The 19,678-nt window shown below is 36.8% G+C and overlaps 2 protein-coding genes across 2 annotated transcripts; both read right to left on the bottom strand.

Moving 5' to 3' along the window:
* Positions 1–198: 198 nt before the first annotated feature.
* Positions 199–19,547, bottom strand: LOC128682627 (zinc finger protein 62-like). Its single transcript, XM_053767487.2, has 6 exons — positions 19,238–19,547; positions 18,902–19,058; positions 18,204–18,299; positions 17,460–17,630; positions 4,104–5,882; positions 199–1,609 (listed from the first exon to the last, which is right to left on the bottom strand). Exons 1-6 carry the CDS (start codon positions 19,388–19,390, stop codon positions 384–386), a joined length of 3,582 nt encoding a protein of 1,193 aa, XP_053623462.1. The 5' UTR covers positions 19,391–19,547; the 3' UTR covers positions 199–383.
* On the bottom strand, positions 7,791–10,229 carry LOC128682626 (zinc finger protein Xfin-like). Its single transcript, XM_053767486.1, has one exon. It carries the CDS (start codon positions 9,990–9,992, stop codon positions 8,544–8,546), a length of 1,449 nt encoding a protein of 482 aa, XP_053623461.1. The 5' UTR covers positions 9,993–10,229; the 3' UTR covers positions 7,791–8,543.
* Positions 19,548–19,678: the final 131 nt, after the last annotated feature.

Below are 19,678 nucleotides of genomic sequence, written 5' to 3'. Positions count from 1 at the left end.
TAATAAGGGCATAGCCTACAGTAAAAAAAATATAGATTTTTGTTTAAGGGATAAAGTCAGAAAGCTTCGTATTTCTGTTTTATTATTATAATCGTATGTCAATAACTTCCCTCAGTCTTCACTATATCTATATATAAATATGGTTCCTCCCACTCTCTTCCCGGGTTAATTTACTCATGCGTGTCTTCCCAAAAGAAGATTCAAATTCGATTTTCATGATTTATGATTGCTTGTCATACAGGATGTCTTCTTAAAATAAGTTTATTTATCTCAGTTATTAATGATATAACTGAAATTGTAACAAATGTGATCTTATAAGTATCATCATAATTTCAGCCGATAAATATATTTCAAAGTATTAAAAATATATATTTCTTTTTGTTTTATATATTATCAACGTAAAGACCGGTTACTTCAGTCCCTTCCAGATCGTCTTTTATGAACTCCAGTTGAATCATTTCAGAATCTTCCAATTGCTCATCAATCACTTGTGTTTCTTCAACATGCTGCGGATGCCGGTTTTTCATATGCATCCGATAATTCGGCTGATGAGCGAAGGCTTTGTTACATACTGCGCAAACATACTTTTTCTCTCCTGTATGCAAAACTGAATGTGAATTCAAATTACTCTTTTTCGAAAACTTCTTCCCGCATACAGAGCATATGAATTTCTTTTCCCCGTTATGCTTCGCCATGTGCATCTTTACATCGTAAGGGCCGAAGAATTTGTCACCGCACACTTCGCATTCCACGTTCTTCTCCCTCAAATGAACCCTCCTCATGTGACGAAACATTATACTTTCTTGCGGATATACCTTGGAGCAATAAGGGCATTTTATTTTTAGCTCTTCGACACTGTGCACGTTAGCCAAATGCAGCTTCTTGAAGTACGGACTTAAGAATGTCTCCGAGCAGTGGGGACAAGTTGGCAGATTCACGTAATGCACGTTCTGTTCGTGTAGGATCTTTTTGGATAGCGTCGTCAAGGTGATCCCACAGTACTCGCAGGTGTAGCCGCCTTGTCTATGATAGTATCTATGGTGCATTTTCAAGTGGTTCTCCCCTTGGAAGCTGGTTCCGCATACATCGCAAATGTAATCGTGAGATAGGTGGTGCTTATTCGCATGCCGGAGCAAATATTCGAAGAACGCGAACTTCAAGCCGCAAGTTGGACACGTAAGTTGATCTTTGTCCAGTTTGAATGGTAACAAACAATTTGGCACACCAACGTCGTATTCGGCGTCATGAGAAATGATCAAATGGTGGAGCAATTCTTCGAAATCGTTCACTGTATTCGTGCACAGTTTGCAAGATAGATCAGTGACGTCGATTTTGACTGCTGCGTCTTTGTTTCTGTTGTGTTTCGTTCTGTCGAATACGACGAGTTCGAGATTAGCAAATTGATGGACGTTTTTTGTATGCTCTCTGAGCATAGAGGGATCCTTCATGGGTTCGCAACAGAAAAAACACCTATATTTGCTCTTGTACCACAGAAATGGCGTCGCATTGCTGTACTGCAGGACATACTCAATGTTCCTTCGTTTTTTCAACAGTTTACCTGCGCTTTCCATTTTCTTATATCTGTCCTCCACTGTATTCAATTTTGCACCTGGAAATAAATGTCATTTGTCAATGCATTTCTCTCCTTGTTTTTTTCTTTACATTTTGCTTTTATATGCGCTTGGACAAGTTTGGCAGTTTAATAGAATTCTAGCAGCTCACTTTGCAAGGCTCAATGATCTTGGACATTTCATTGGTGAGTATGTTGGGTTAGATTTCACAAATAATGAAATCTGAGGTGGCTGATGGCGTAAACCCAATTACATTTTCAAATTAAATTCCAGTCAGCGAAGAGCGACTAAAGGTTAGTTCTGTTAAACTTTACATATGTATTATTGTCTTCTGTAAACGAATCAAAATTTTTTATTGTCCCTTCAAGTTTCTTTTACGTATTTTTTGCATATTGGTAAGTACAGCGATTATCACATCACATATTATCATTAAGTGAGACAAAAAATATTACTTATTGTATAGAAATTACAATTCCCTTAAGGCCCTACCTACACTAGCGCCCTCCCAACATTGTATAAATGTTTTATATATAATTTTTAATCTGATATTATTTAATAATTTTTTAATAATGCACATTTACATGCAGTTGACTGAAACGGCTTAATAGTCTTGTAGTAAACTATCATGTGAATATTGTATACCATAATATAATCTAATTCTAATAAAATCTGTTATCGGTTGCAGCAAAATTTGTAATACCACGCGTTTTGCGCCCTCTTAACATTTTATCACTGCGCATTTTGAAGGCAAAAGGCTTCCTCAATGTTACTGTATATTTCGAGTTGTACTCATTACATAGATTTAGATTACATTTTCTTTATTTTTTATCAACATAGTGAAGAATAAAGTGCTGAATTTCTACATTGGAATGATCAAAATAAATAAAAAGCCGATGTAAAACTTTAAATTTATTACATAAAAATCCTATCTTTTGACTATGATGCTAAAATTAACTCTAACATACAGTATAGACAAGACATAAATACTAAAAATACCACATTTACATATGTGCCGAATGTTATATAGTTATTAATACACTTAACTATATTCTAACCTATTATTTTACCTATAAATAGTAGCTATAATTTCAAGAGAGACTTCCACGAAACACGGGAGATATTGACACACAGACTTTAGATTTTCACCTCGAGAGCACTAAGGAATATAAAACAAAGTCGCTTCCCGCTATCTGTCCTTATGTATTCTTAGATCTTTTAAAATTACGCAACTGATTATGATGCGGGTTTTTTTTTAAATAAATAGTGTGAATCCTGAGGAAAGTTTAGGTACATAATTTATTAAGGGATTTACCCGCGCGAGGCCGGGACGGGCCGCCAGTGTTGTAAATATTTCCCGCGAGACCACTGTATAAACGTAATTATATGTACATTTTATGTTACAAAAATTTATTTATATGTAATTTGGAACAGATCTAAAACATTTTGACTAAATCAATAGGGTAGTTAGCTCAAGTTAAAATAAATTTACATAGCGAAAGAAACACATTATAAGAATCATTAGTCTTTTCTTACGAGTCACATGTACATGTACACAATAACAGTTAAATTTTGTTGAAATAATCCAAATTTGCAAAGTAAAACTTTTATTAACCACCAAAATCATTTCCTAAAACGTCTATTTCAATTTATATTGCAGTAAAATCACAAAAAGACACAGATTGCTTACATAATAAGACTTGTAGAAAGAACTGTAAATAATTTGTATTAGAGAATTCATTATATTTGTTAATTAATATATTTCTAATGCATTTTTGACTCCACGTGTGACGTCACATTTCGAAAAAATATCTAATTTAAATTGTTTGCAACTACCCGATCATCCAGCTCATTTTTTGCCTTTTATATTAAATTAATACTTACAAATATAAATTAACCATGGAATTAGTAAGTACTCCGTTTTACGAAGTACCTACTAATTCCATACAATTAACACACAAGTGACAGCCGGATAAACTTCCAGCGAACAAAAAAAAAAGATAAATCATCTTAATGAAGATAAATGAGATCGTTTTAAAATAAAACATTACATAGGAATGTTTTATTAGAATAAAAATTATATATATGATTGTGATATTGCTGTTGTAAAGTTTTTTCTTAGATGAAAGAAAATATCAGCTGATTTTTGACAACTCATTCAGATTTTGTAAGTTATAACACACAAACAAGGCATTGGGTTTGCATTTCTCATCTCGCTATCGAATCGATTCGCAATGAAAAGCAGTTAACCATTGACAATGTCGTCGCGTCTCATTGCCGCACTGTGATTGGTTAGCTGCGTTTTAGTGCCTTGCTTAGTGCGTTCTCAATTCAAATTCCATCGCGTTTACCATTCGCAGCCAACCACAGTCTGCCATTGTAACGTGACGGTAACGCCGGAATCTGATTGGCCGGCCGAGTTCTACTACAAATCGAATTACCAGATCACCTTTTGTGTACAAATGAGTCGTTATTAAATTGGCACAGACACATGTCCATATTTTTTATGCATGTCCATATGGGATTGTAAATTACTCCTTCTCAAAAAGGCTTTGCCGCAAACGTCGCAAGTGAACTTTCTCTCCCCGTCGTGTTTCACCATATGCATCCTCAACAGATAATTGTCAAAAAACCTCTCGTTACACACGGAACACGGTACGTTTTTCTCCCTCAAATGTGTCCTTCTGATGTGGTCTTTCATGAAAGAATTCCTCGTAAACATTCTGCCACAATACGAGCACTTATGCCCTATATCGTGCGCTTTTATCAAGTGTTTCTGTCTGTGGTATGCAGACGGAAACTTTTCGGGGCATTTAGTACATCCGTAGTCCTTAGCGTTGTGTACTTTAGCCCTGTGGCGAGCTAGACACCACTGATTTTTATATTTAGCTCCGCAAATCGTACATTCGCAACATCCCGTGTGCGCGTACGATATGTGAACTTTCAAGTTTGCCACGTTCCTGAAACAGCGGCCGCAGAAATCGCATATCCTATTGTTGTTGCTATGTTCCGCGTTTAAGTGTTTTAGCAAAGTCGCGAAATAACGAAACACTCGTTCCGGACACACGGGGCATGGCAAATTGTCCTTGATAATCTTAAACGGCTCAAAACAACGGGTAAATGACTTATCGTAGTTAGCTTTGTGCTCCGATATTAAATGATCTATCAGAGCATCTAATTCGGTCATGGGCTGCGAACATATTTTACAAGATAAGCACGCGATATCTATTTTAACAGTAATCCTTTCGCCTTTACATTTTTTCATACACTTAGATTTGAGTTCACATATCGGATGCTCCAAGATTGTGTGTTCTTTTAACTCTTCAAATTCTGTGAACTTTTTAGAGCAATAGAAACAGCTGAACTTCGAGAAGAATTTAAACGGAATAGCCGTGGACATGTTTAGTACACACTGTATGTTCTGTCTTATCTGTAATATGTTCTGCTTTTTCTTCGGCTTCATGCCGACGTCCGCTGGGAAGGAATCGAACATCGGCGGTTCGTCGGGTTGAGCAATCATCTTCACCTTACACCTGGCCATGTGTTGCGCCAAACCATTCTTCGAATGGCACTCTTTGCCGCAAAACGAACACTTCACGTTCCCATCTTCCGGATGCTCAGCCTTCATATGCTTTTGCAAAAGAACGGGAGACAAGAAGCGCAGATTACAGTTTTTACATTTCCTAAAATGAGTAGTGTTTTGATGAGTGCGTAACGCGTAATATGTGTCGAAATTCCCAGTGCACTGATCGCACGCGTACCCGCCCTGGCGGTGGAGATTCCTCATGTGCACAGCCAAGTCTCTCTTTTTATTAAAAGTCGCGCCACAGTCGTCGCAGATAAAACTATTCTGCGGATGCATGATGTTGACGTGACTGACCAAGCTGCCGAAATATGAGAACTGCTGGTCGCAAAACAAACACTTGAAGTCGATCAACCTGTAAGCTTGGAACGGAATTTCAACGCTCTTATCGTATTCCATGGTATGCTTGCCGACCAGATGGTCGACTATCTCGGACATACTACCGAAAGGTTCGTTACATATATCGCATATGATTTCGGAAACGTCTACCTTGATTTCTATATGGTTTCCTTTGATAACTTTCAGCGCGTAATCCTTTGTAGTGCACGGCCCGTGTGATTTTGTATGTTTTCTGAATTCGGGATACTCTGAATAGCTTTTGGCGCAGTAGAAACAGAGGAACTTGCCCCGCCATTTGAACGGGATAATAGTGGTGTTGTTGAAGAGGATTCTTAAGTTTTTCCTTCTGCGTTCAGACGCGCAGCTTTCGTAAGGGCCAGGTGCGTATTCATCTGAAAATAAATGTTTCTCGCTGTAGTTACGCCAAATATTTACTCTTGTATCATAATTTACTGCTAAGTTTGCATTTTGGGGTTGCAATGTTCGATGTGAGAAGACATATGGACAATGAGATTTTTCTTCCATAGGAACTGTTTGCCGCAGACGTCGCAGTGGAAGTTGCGCTCTCCGAAATGTTTGACCAAGTGTTTTTTCAACAGGCATCCACTGAAAAATTTCTGCTGACACATGTGACACTGTACGTTTTTCTCTTTCAAATGTGTGCTCCGCACGTGAGCTAGCATTAGACATTTTTTAGGGAATAGTTTCCCACAATGGACGCACTTCTGTCCTATACCGTGGACGTCTATAAGGTGCCGCCTCATGACATTTTTTGAGGAGAACGCCTGCCCGCACTCGGCACATTTTGAAATCTTGGTGCCGTGAGTGTTACCGGCGTGTGTCTGAAGAGCATCCCTAGAATTGAAGTCTAAATCGCAGATTTTGCATTTATAACCTTCCCGTTTGTGTAACCGGGATATATGTGACCGCAAATTCGTTTCACACCTAAAAGACATGCCGCAAAAAACGCAAATGATGTTATTGTCGTTATGCGAACTATTTATGTGTTTCAGCAGACTTCCGAAGTAACTGAACTGCTGCGGGCACTGAGGACAAGCCACGCTTTCTTTGTCCATCCTGTACGGCTCTAAACAATCATTTACCGATTTGTCATAATGTACTTTATGCTCCGTTATCAGATGATCTATCAAAACGTCCAGACCCGACATAGATTGTGAACAAACTTTGCAGGACAGGGAACTTATATCCACTTTGACCCGCAGATGTTTCCCCTTCATTGCCATCATGGACTTAGCTTTGATGTCACATATAGGATGTTCTAAATTGGTATGCTCTTTCAAATAATGAAATTCGGAGAACTTTTTAGAACAATAGAAACAAGAGAATCTGTTGAAGAAACTAAAGGGTACCGCTGTCGACATATTGATTATAGTTTGTACGTTTTGCCTTATTTGCATAAGATTACTATTTTTCTTAGGCTTCATATTCGCAGATATATTATTATGAGGTAACGAGTTATCTTTTTTCTGCTTTTCAAGTTTTATTCGGCATTTTCTCATGTGTACAGCCAGGCCGTCGGTGCTACGACATTTTCTATCGCAATAAGAGCATTTTACATTGCCATCTTCAGGGTGTTCGGCTTGGATATGTCTTTGTAAGAGTATTCGAGAATCGGAACAAAAGTCGCAGTTTTTACAGTTTCTTAAATGTGCGCTTTGTCGATGGCTCCGAAGCGAATGATACGAATCAAATTTCAATTGACACTGATTGCAACTGTAGCCTTCTTTACGGTGGAAATTCCTCATATGAAACATCAAATAATTGCTTTTATTAAAACTAGCACCGCACTCAACGCAAACAAAATTTTCCTGCGGATGTGACGAGTTCACGTGATGTATCAAGTAACCGAAATAACTAAATTGAGAATCACAATGCAGACATTTGAAATCTTTTAACCTGTACGCTTGATAGGTGATGTTGACATCTGTATCATATTTCAAGTTGTGCTTCCCAATAATATGTTCTATAATATCGTCCAGACTATTGAATGATTCATCACAAATGTTACAAATAATTTCAGATACGTCTATTTTTATTTCTATATATTTGCCGTTGATGATTCTCAACGATGGGTCCTTAGTGGTGCACCGGCCGTGAGATTTAGTGTGCTTTTTGAACTCCATATATTCTTTGTAAATTCTACCGCAATAGAAGCATAGGAAGTTGCTTCGCCATTTGAAAGGGAAGATGGTCGTGTTGTTGAACAGTGTTATTAAGTTTTTCCTTCTGATTTCGGACGCGCGGCCATCTCTATGCGCGGTCGCGGTATTATCTGAAAACAAATTTCGTCCCCTGTAGTTGCGCATTTAGCGTTTCAAATGTGATTTTCATATTCATATTCGTCGATCGATTACGTGTAGTTTTGATTTCGCAAATTGAAAACAACGGATGATAGTACCTAAAGTACCCTGTACCTAAGGTCAGGTAATCGTAAAAGTGAATTTATGGGGAGTTATGTTTTGGAAATGTCCCTATCGCAAAAGGTCTCACCGCAAAGAATATTTTTCACAAATTCTCCATTTGTATAAACTTTCATAAAATTAAAGTGAAATATGTGTAAAATAATTCATTTTTCGATTTAGGTATATATTTATGGTTATAAACCTATTTAGTTAAAATCGTTATTATCTATATAAAACTGGAGCTACAAGATAAGTTTATATGTGTGTATATTGACGTCCTTTCTTTCACCTTCGGAATCCCTATATTGTATTGGCCCCGACAGGCATTTCATCCAGCTATAACGTTTCTTCAACATTATATGCTATAGGCGATCATTGTAAACACGTCATTAGGAATAAAGAATGATCAAGTCAAAGATCTTAGACTGAGAACGAAGTCTTACACAAAGATCAAGTGTTCCAGTATTAGCTTTATACTAGCTTGCAATAAACTTGGATGATTCTGTAATGAGTTTAGTAAATAACGTCATCAATTGAAACACAGGACTAAGGTCCTGTAAATCCCCGTACTTCACCCAGGAGAACCTGGGTAAAACACAGGTCTGGACAGATACCAATTCCGAGACATCGTTAACATATCAAATTATGATTCGAATTTTTCACGTGCATAGCCATGTGAACTCTCAGATTCTTTTTCCACAAGAACTTTTTATTACATATATCACAATGGAAATTTCTTTCGCCGACATGTTTCACCATGTGCACCTTCAGTCTGGTTGCGTCGAAAAACCTCTCTGAACACACTGGACAGTTCACATTCTTCTCCTTCAAATGCAGCCTTCTTATATGCTCTTCCATGACAGAGTGTTTCCCAAATAGCTTGCCACAAAAATCGCATTTATGTCCTACACCATGGGCATTTATCAGATGCCGTCTCATGACGTTTTTAGACGCAAACTTTTCAGAGCATATTTTACATGTCGCTATGTTGGTTCCGTGCACTTTACCGCGGTGGCGTTGAAGCATTTCGTTAGTAGCGAATCCTAGATCGCACGATGAACATTTGTGGTTATAGGGTTTATGATGGCGATTAATGTGCGCTCTTAAGTTCGGATCGGCCCGAAAAGACATGCCGCAATGTACGCAGAGAATCTTGTTCTCCGAGTGACAGCTGCTCACGTGCCTCAACAGAATGCCGAATTGCCGAAACACTTCAGGACAGGACGGACAAGGATAATTATCCTTAATTAATTTGTAGGACTCAATGTAGTTGTCTACAGTTTTATCGTAATGCGCTTTATGCTCAGTTATTATGTGATTTATGAGTGTATCCAGATCGCTGATCGGTTCAAAACACAATTTACAAGACAGTGTGGACACGTCTACTTTTATTCTAACACCATCTTTCCTATTACGTAGTTTCAAGCTTCTAAATCTCGTGTCGCAGTGAGGATGCTCGAGAACTGTGTGCTCTTTTAGTAAATCGCTGTCCCTAAAATCTTTGGGACAATAAAAACACCGGAATTGGTGCAAGAAAAACTTAAAAGGCACTGCAGTCGACATGTTCAGGACACATGCTACATTTCTTCTTATATCAAAAACTGTAGATTTTTTTTCTTTATCTAAAACCTTTGAAACATCAGTCTTACATTTCGAAACGTGTGCTAGAAAAGCTGTTTTTGTATTTAGAGTCTTGTTACAGAACTGGCATTCAATTTTCGTATCTAAAACATGTTCAGTTTTCATATGAAGCAATCTTTTGATATCAGACGAAAACGTTCTAAGACAAAGGTTACACTTACGCGCAAAATGCACGCTTTGCTTATGCTTATTATATTCAGCAAGATTTGCAAAACATTGCCTGCATTTGTTACAACTCAACTGTTGTTTTTTATGATCAATTTTGATGTGCGACTGCAATTCCTTTTTCTTATTAAAAGTTTTCTTGCATTCTTGGCAAACGAAACAATTGTTAGAATGAATCGAACTAATATGATTTAGAAGTTCGTTAAAAAGGCTGAACGACTGATCGCATTGTAGACATTTCAGATCGACCAATCGATAGCAAGAAATTGGCATATCTACTTCTCTGTTATATGGCAAACTATGTACACTGGTGAGATGATTTATTAACTCATCGATACTATCAAAACTATTACTATCACATATTTCGCACGCGATATGTGACACGTCAATTTTGACATCGGTCTCGAATGATTTGACAAGCCTGATGGATCGATGTTTGTCTGAGCAAGGTCCGTGGGTTTTCGTGTGTTTCCCGAGTTGACAATGGTCCACGTTTTGGCCGCAATAGAAACATACGTATCTACCGCGCCATCGGAATGGTACCAGTGTCGTGTTGTTGAACAAAGTGAGTAAGTTACGTCTTCTCAGTACGTTAGCTTTGAACACTTTTGCCGGCCCATTTTCATCTGAAAAGATGAAAAAATTTCATGATACTTCGTGAGCTACGGCTTTTGGATCAAATGGTTGTTGTATTTAATCATGTGGTCGTGTTAAAAACATTTCGCTTATCCTTACATATTATAAAACAAAGCCCTTTACCGCGTCTGTCTGTTCGCGATAGACTCAAAAACTACTGCACAGATTTTCATGCGGTTTTCACCAATAGATAGTGTGATTCCTGAGGAAGGTTTAGGGATATGATTTATTATGTTTTTACCCGAGCGAAGCCGGGACTTTTTACTAAAATAATTATGAAGTTTGAAATCTGGTAAAGACAAGAGTGTCTGAGAGTAACTTAATTTTAAAAATTATATACAAATAAGATCTGCATTCAACGCGACATTTAGGTGCTATTACTAAGAGAGCTCAGTTAATCGATATACAAATTGTCTCGATTTTTTAAAGAAAAGTCAGTATCGATATCGAAATGAATATTGGTCTTTAAATGCTAAATGTAATGCAATTACAAATATGGTGAAATATTTACGGAGGTTAAAATTCTCAAAAGCTACAAACTACTGGCATTTCGACCACTGCTGAGAAATGCCCAAATAAACTCATTTGAACAGTGTTGGTCCCTATCATGCCAGATCGGCTTACCATTATTGTTTTTTTACATTTTTTTTAAATTGTATAACAACGTACATAGTCAAAAAATATACAAAAACATGATTGTGATCGAGCACTGAAAAAGAAAAGATGTAAAACACGATCAATCACCAAAAAATAAATTGTATTCAGCAAATAAATTACAATCATTTTGAGCTTAGTGCTTTATTGCTTATTATGTGTAGCCAAATGCGTTCGCAGACATTTTCTCCAGAAGAATTTCTCGCCGCACACATCACAATGGAAGTTTTTTTCACCGCTGTGCTTCACGACGTGTCGTCTAAGAAGGATATTATTAAAAAACTTCATATTACAAATAGTGCATTCGACATTCTTTTCTTTGAGATGAGTACGCCTAACATGATCGCGCATAAACGAATTCCTTGTGAAAAGTTTGCCGCAATAGTTACATTTGTGTCCGGAATCGTGTGCTTCGATCAGATGTTTTTGCCTCAAATATTGAGTGGTGAAAGTCTCTGGACACTTTGGACACTTGGCTGCTTTCACGCCATGGACTTTTGCCATGTGCATGTACAACCTTGATGGAATGTTACACTCCGCTCCACACATGTTGCAGTTAAATCGCCCATGCCCATGGTGACGCCAAATGTGCACTCTTAAATTCTGATCCCGCCTAAACATCTGTCCGCAGTAAACACATATTATGTTATTGTTCGTATGCTTCTTATTCATGTGCTTCAAAAGTGTCCCGAAAAATCGGAACACTTCCGGACAATTTGGACAAACAATGTGATCTTTCGTCAGCCTATAAGGTTGTAAACATGTAGTGATGGTCTTGTCGTAGTTAGCCTCGTGTTTTAATACCAAATGGTCTATTAGATTGTCGAAATCCTTGAGAGATTCGAAGCAAACTTTGCATGCTAAAGTGGACACATCGATTTTAACACACGATACTGTCTCCTTGCATTTTTTAATGCATTTTTCATTGACGTCACAAATTGGATGTACTAAAAGTGTGTGCTCTCTCATTGAATCCGAGTCGGCGAAATCTTGAGAGCAATAGAAACAATTAAATTTGTTCTGATAGAAATTAAAAGGTATCGCTGTGGACATATTAATAACTGTGACAATATTCTCTCGAATCTGCTTCACACTGGGTTTTTGGACCTCTTTGTAATTAACGTCATCATCCAAATCTATGTCATACTCTTCTTTGATTGCAACTAATTCTTCTGGTTTACACTTTTTAATGTGCATTTTGAGGCCTTGTTTTGTATGGAATACGTTAGAACAATTATCGCATTGCAGAGAACCGTTATCAGGATGCTCCATTTCCATATGTTTTTGTTTTAAAGCTGCAGACGATAGTTTCAACTGGCATACATTACAGCTCGTTAGATGTCTATTGTTCATGTGTTTACGTAGAATATTCAAGGAGCTGAAACTCTGGGGACATTTGTCACACTTATACCCGCCCTCCCTGTGATAATTCTTGATATGGGAAAACAAATCTCTGCTCTTATTAAATTTCTGATTACACTTGTCGCATAGTAAGCAGTTTTTTGGGTGCATGTTGTTAACATGGGACACTAGAAAGCCGAAATAAGCGAACTTTTCACCGCAAACTAAACACGTGAGATCCACGAGTCTGTACTTCTCTATGTACATGTCAACCTCCCTGTCATATTCTACTTGGTGTTTCACGCACAAATGTGTGATTAATTCATCGAAATCTGAAAATGGTTCGTTGCAAATCTCGCATGTGATGTCCGATACGTCGATTTTGATTTCCATATTATTACCGCCTTTTAGTACTCTTAAGGAATGGTCTTGTGTGGAACAGTTTCCATGAGATTTTGTATGTTTCCTGAGCTCTGTATATTCGGCCATGTCTTTGCTGCAATAGAAGCATAGGTACTTCCCCCTCCACTTAAAGGGTATGATCGCGGTGTTGTTGAATATGATTTGGAGGTTCCTGCGCCTGCGCACCGAGGAAGATTCGCAGCTCTTAAATTTCCGGGGCTTTTTATCTGAAAAGGAAATGTCTACTGTAAATGTACCCTCAATATTTCATTTATTTCCTGACAACAAAAGTAAATATGGTTAAGTTAATTTTATGTTGTTCCATTTCTTAGGAAAAAATATTTTTTAATTGTATTACAGGGTACATTTAAAGCTTTTCCTTGTCATTGTAGTATATAAATGATCTCTTTCCGTAGACAGAGAAAATAATAGACATCGTCAATATTTCGTTTCGCACATACAAGAGAAACTCTTATTGGAAACACAACAAGAAACTGTACAGAGCGTTAATATATTTTGTCTCTCATAGTGTGCCTGGTTTTACAACACAACACTAGTGGCTGGGGAGTTGTATGGAAATATCATATATCTCATTTGGCTACGCTAGCTCGGTGTCTGTATTTTTCTTTGACTTTTCTAAAATTTCTAAATTAAGACATCCGTCAGAACGAAGACCTTCTTTGCGTGCCGATAGCAAATCTACAAAGCTCTATTGGGTGCTAAATATATTAATGGCAGAATCAAGCCACTTCGATGGCTTCATCGGAGGCCATCAAGTCAACCCGAGTGTTTGGGCACTCGGGACAGGCGAGAAGATGAGCCATCGATTGTGGGGGAAGTCCCTAATAAGGTCCAGTCATAGCTTCATGATCCAGGTCAACGCTTGTACATATTAGTTGCAAAATCCTATTGACAGTGTTGTACCGTTTAACAGTTGTTAAATGATTCAACATTAACACAGTATTTTCCGCTTGAAGAAGTATAAAAAAAAAGTAAAAAAATATTATGTACATTTTTAATATAATATTTTTACTTAATGCTAGATTTGTGCAAACAGTATTTCACGATATTATATGTTACATATTACTATTACCGCTATAAACCAATGTTAGGTCAGCTTTCAGTTGAAATAATATTAATATTACTATTTTTAATTCAAAGTGTGCTGAGAGTATTTTCTAAATAATGAAATCTCATATGTAGTTTCGACCAGTTACTTCGCACAAAACGTTTTTGCCTTGACTTTTGTTTTGACGAACTCTGTCGCCTAATGATCATCATGCCGGACTGCTACACTGGAGTTCCCGGTTTCGATCCGATTATCGATTATCTTTTTCCTCCTATTAATCCTTTAATGGTTATCCTTTAATGTTTATTTATATATGTATGTGTTATAAAAATATAGTATAGTTGAGCTAGTATCACATAACACAAGTCTCGAACTTCATCATCATCTGCAGAGACAGTATCAAACTTATTTACTCCTTTTGTCATTATCATGTACACGCATATGATCTTTCAAGGTCTGCCTCCTGGCATAAGACTTCGTACAAACCACGCAATGAAACACCCTTTCGCCAGAATGCCTCACCATATGTTTTTGAACATGCGTTTTTGAAAAGAACTTTCGATCGCACAATGTGCACGAAAACCTTTTCTCCTTCAAATGTACCTCATTCAAATGCACTTTCATTTTGCTCAATATATGAAAATTCTTTCCGCACACTGGACACTTAAACTCATCTGCCTTCAAATTATGCGCCGAAACGTGGTGCTTCTTCCTTTGCATGAAATTTGAAAACGTTTCAGCGCAGTAACAGCATTTCACCATCTTCACTTTGTTGTGTACTTTAATTTCGTGATTATTTAATCTAGCTAGCGAGTCGAAAGTGTCCGGACACAATGGACACTTAAATCTAGACACGTGACTCATATAATGGCATCTCAGTCTATCTTGACTGAGAAAAGACTTGCCACACACATCACATACGTAATCGCCGTAATGTTCGTTCATGTGTTGATTCAACTTGACGAAATATTGAAATTTCTCATTACAAATCGCGCATTGGAAATCTCCTTGCAATCTGTAAGGTATCAAACCGTAACCGAACTCCGAAAAAGATTGTTTGTGTACGATTTTTATGTGATTAATCATTTGGTCTAAATCTAGTGCATTGTATTCGCATAGCTTACAAAACAATGCTGTCACATCAATTTTTACTTTCTCGTCTCTTCTCATATAGGCGACAGCAGTTTGGATATTAGCTTTTTCATGTTCAACTACGGTGTGTTCTTTGAGATCTTTTGTATTTTTGAAAGGCTTATGGCAGAAGAAACATAGGTAGTTTTGTCTGTGCCATTTAAAGGGCAATGCTGTGGAACATTCTAGAACTGTAACAGCGTTTCTTTTCATGAGTCTGTTGCGTTTTGTGGACGAAATGGAGGACTTACTCGACGCCTCTGTCGTTTTGTCACCTAAAACGTGAAATTATACTCTTCAGTATCCCTTCTTACAGTATGTTTGTCATTGTTAGGTCGACAGATAAATTAATAGATAGTTTAACTCTTTATTGGGCCATTTATAGTAAAATAATAAGTTATAATAGTTATTCGAACAGAAACGAGCGCAAAGGCGGACTTATCGCGAATGCAATTTCGGGTGTGTGGTTAGCTTTGGGTTGGGTTGTTTGCTATATAACATTGCAGTTGCAACAATAAACAATACTGAATATAAAAATCCGTCACAATAATGCTTTAAAAACATATAAATACTTCAATATACTACAACATTGTGCTGATTTGATTTCTCAAACCAGCAATGGTTTAAGAGGACGCAAATCCGCCACACGTCACATTTCTACCAATTTATTTTACTCATTAGCGAATACTAAAAGAGTGATCTATACAGAATACGATACACTAGATAAAGAATTTTATTAGAAAGTATTATAGTTTTCTATTGGACACAGTTGCCACCATTTATAAAACCAAATACTCAAATTCAAATTAATTTATTTCGTGAACATAGATAGTAGGTAGTTTTAGTGTAATACTGTGGCTACAATAATCAAGAAATTTGGTATTTAAATTGTAAATTATCCTAACCAATATTATAAATGCGAATGTATAAGATTATTTGTTTGTTTGTTACCTCTTCACGCTCTATTCACTTAACCAATCTTTTTTTGAAATTTTGCATACATGTAGTTTGAAGTGTGGAAAAGGACATAGAGTACCTTTCTTCCCGGAAAAATAACAGTTCCCGCAGGAAATTAACGCGGGCGAAGCCGCGGACAAAAGCTAGTTGATCTACAAGTCTATATATGATATTGTGATTTTTCTTGAAATAAAATGTTTGACTAATCAAATAGACAAGCTCTAACTCCAGAACTCCGCACCAACTTCCACTCAAGCAGTAAAGAGCACATCCCTTACTGATTTCGTGTGTTTCCAACACATCAAATATATAATCCCCGCTCCCAATATCCTATCTATCAATCATTTTGCCTTACTCCGGTAAAATAATCCATTTTTGGTAACCAAATAGCGTCCCCTATAATCTAAGGACAGGTAATTATCGCTACCTCTGTCCATGTGAGGGTTTATCGCTTATTGGAAATAGAAATTTGTATGAAATGGCAACACTACGCGTCCCAATATTGTTTGGACAGCTATAATAGTTAATCCATAGAATTTGTGCGGTAAACATTATCGACAATATGAAATTTAACCTTGTGTTTGTTTGTGAAACATCATGTGTATAATTAATATTTGTTTTTATATTTCTTATATATCTTTGTCTGGCAACATCAAAATATTATAAAATCAATTTGTAATTCCCACATGCGAATTGTAGTGAAAAGTAATAATAACAATGTAACTAATAATTAATAAGTTTCATTTTAAATCGTTATAATAAATATAAAACTTTTATTTATAAAATATAAATAAATGTCCTTCTTGTACCTTTCCAACTAAAACTAAATGGTGCTACTGTGGATAATTAAAAGCGTTAAAACGTTTACTAGTTTCGAATAATTACAACGAATGATAAAACGCGGGTAATACCGCGTGATGTAGCTAGTAATTCTAAAATGTAAGATTATAGAGGCCGTTTTCCTATTAGTATAAATTAGATTTGAAACACCGTCGTCACCGGACGAATTCTGCCTGTCTCAATCACAAACCTTACGTGCGAAAGAGATGAACTAATCCGAAGCGTATCGCTTGCGTCCCTCGTACATAAGAATTATGGCTGAGACAAACATAACATGTGCATGGTGCCCACCTAACGCTGTCTAGATTTAGTGTAATAGTATGATATCGAAGGATCTTTTCGTTAGTCGTGTGGCCCCGCCCTAGAATAGGACCACTCCACATCCTCCCGTAGATGTCATACAACCATTAGTATGCACACAGCCTTGGCAGCTGCTAGGCAACAAAAGCATTCTCAAGGGGAATAGACGCCATTTATGCGACCGGTTGTTACAATCACAGCCGAATATAAAATTATTTTATGCTAACCCTGGACATCGTGACGTCATATCTCCAAACGCAACGATGAACACGTTAATAGGAGAGAAAGATGGAAAGATCTTTCTGTCATCAGAGAATTTTCCCTGTTCCGTCCACTTTCCCGAGTGGGGGGAAAAGATCTTTCACGGTACATGTAAAATTAAATACGTATAGAACATAAATAGAACTCACCTTTAACAATTGATTTGGAAGACTTTGCTTTCTCCTCCAGCTTGGCAACTTTGGCCTTCTTCTCTGTTTTGACAACTGCCTTCTTGGGCCTGCCTCGCTTGTTCTTCACCGGGAGGGAAGACACTGTGATGTCTGACAGAGTAGGCTCTTCAGGGCGCTTTAGAGGCTCGTCTGAAATTATTAAAAGATTGTGAATATTTTGTTTCAAATATCACACTCACTCACATGATTAACCCTTTCATGACACTTGAGGTTGGGAGCCGATTCTAATCTACCATCCAGTCTTGTTTATCACAATAATGCATTGCCATAGGAACTAAGGGCACACGTAAAATTTCATGACCAAATAAATGTTAAGGAGTTCCCTCGTTGGTAACCGATCCTGACCACACCATCAGCTTATAATAACAATGCATTGTCATGGAAAGTAAAAATTTAAAAAAAAATCGTAAGAAACAATAATGGTAAGCCCTTCTGGCATGATAGGGACCAACACTGTTCAAATGTGTTTATTTCGGCATTTCTTCTCAGCAGTGGTCGTTCCGAAATGCCAGTAGTTTATAGCTTGTGAGAAATAACTATTTAATATAAAAATTGACGTGAAAAATTGCCTATGAAGATCTAACTTCTGAATAAATGATTTGAATTTGAATTTAAAGGGGACATGGAAAATTTCAACACTGTAAAAAAAATAAACTTAAAAATTTTGAATGTGCCAGTAGGTGCCACAAAAAATGTAGTTACCATCACCAAAATCCATGTCATCATCATCCAAATACTCCACTTCTTGGCCCGTTGGATCTTCAACTTCTGACTTCATTTGGGACGGGTAGATTAGTACTGTAACCAAATTTACAACATCAACTGTCTTAATGTCCAAACATAAAACAACATAAAACCAGTTTTATGTACATGTAATATGATAAAAATTAAGATGACAGTTCTAATTATTTAAAAAGAATTTCTCCTATTAGTCCATAGATGGACATATTATATAATATTTTCATTATATATAATATTTTCATTATATATATTATAAAATAATTTCATTTATTGAGTCTTCAGTGAAAGTATCCCATGGTGAGTGGAACTTTACATTCATGCATCATGTTTTACAGTATCTCTTCATAGTCATATTTATCATGGCTGAGGGTCACGGTCATTACGTGGAATGAAACACACATAATAACTTTCTTGGCACTATTATTCTTTACAGTAATAAATCCTACTAATATATAAACATTAGGTATGTATAGATACAAAAGTTTTGTGAGGAAGTAAGTGTATGTTTTGTTACTCTTTCACTCAAAATCTACTATACCAATTGTTATGAAATTTGGTCCACGCATAGGATGTAACCTAGAATAATACATAGGGTACTTTTTATCCCATAGTAAATAATATTTATGAAGGCATATTTAATCTAAATCATTTATGGGTACCTTTTGCCTGAAATTCGCCTCTGCCGATCATATCAATGAATTTCTTTTCGGAGTCCAGCACTTGTTTTTTGAAGTTACAAGCGTCCCGCAGTCTTGTAATGCAGACTTCACAAATAAGTCGGGTAGGTCCATTGGGTCCATCATTATGCTGGGAAATCTGAAATATAAATAAATTCACTGTTTATGATGATGATTAAATACCATTACAGTGTATCTAAAAATCGATTTTAATTATGTTTTGTCTCGTTCTTTCGGTGTCGGAAATTGCTAAGTGAGACAGGGACAAAACACAAGACTCAATTTGTTGTTCATTGAGTTGCATACTACCATACTCACCCCAATGTCGAAGCATTCTAATAGCATATCAGCGTACACTTCATTCTCATTCATCCATGTATACTCCGTGCCCATGTCTTTATAACAGCCTTCGGAGAGACAACACCGGCAAAGTCCCGGGCTCTCCTTCACAACTATCTCGTCAAACTCCATTTTATTTACAACCTTCAGACATATAAGAAGAATAAACTTCACACACTGATAGTGGTTAAATTATATTTCACTTCAAGGGAAATAAAGACTGACGCTTAGGATGGGCCAGCCATTTTGATAATTTTAATTTTGTTTGACTGTGTTGCCAACTCCAGTATGCTCAGCTGCGCTGAACCTACACCCAATAAACATTTTGGCTGCCAAGATCAGTAAAGTGTCATTCTTACAGTAAATAAGTTTAGAAAACTTACGTACAAGTAAGTACGTAAGTTTTAATGTATACATATT

This window comes from Plodia interpunctella, chromosome 30 (assembly GCF_027563975.2).
Source record: "Plodia interpunctella isolate USDA-ARS_2022_Savannah chromosome 30, ilPloInte3.2, whole genome shotgun sequence".
NCBI lineage: Eukaryota > Metazoa > Arthropoda > Insecta > Lepidoptera > Pyralidae > Plodia > Plodia interpunctella.
The sequence above is the reverse complement of the archived record's forward strand: the minus strand, read 5'-3'. Positions and strand labels throughout refer to the sequence as shown.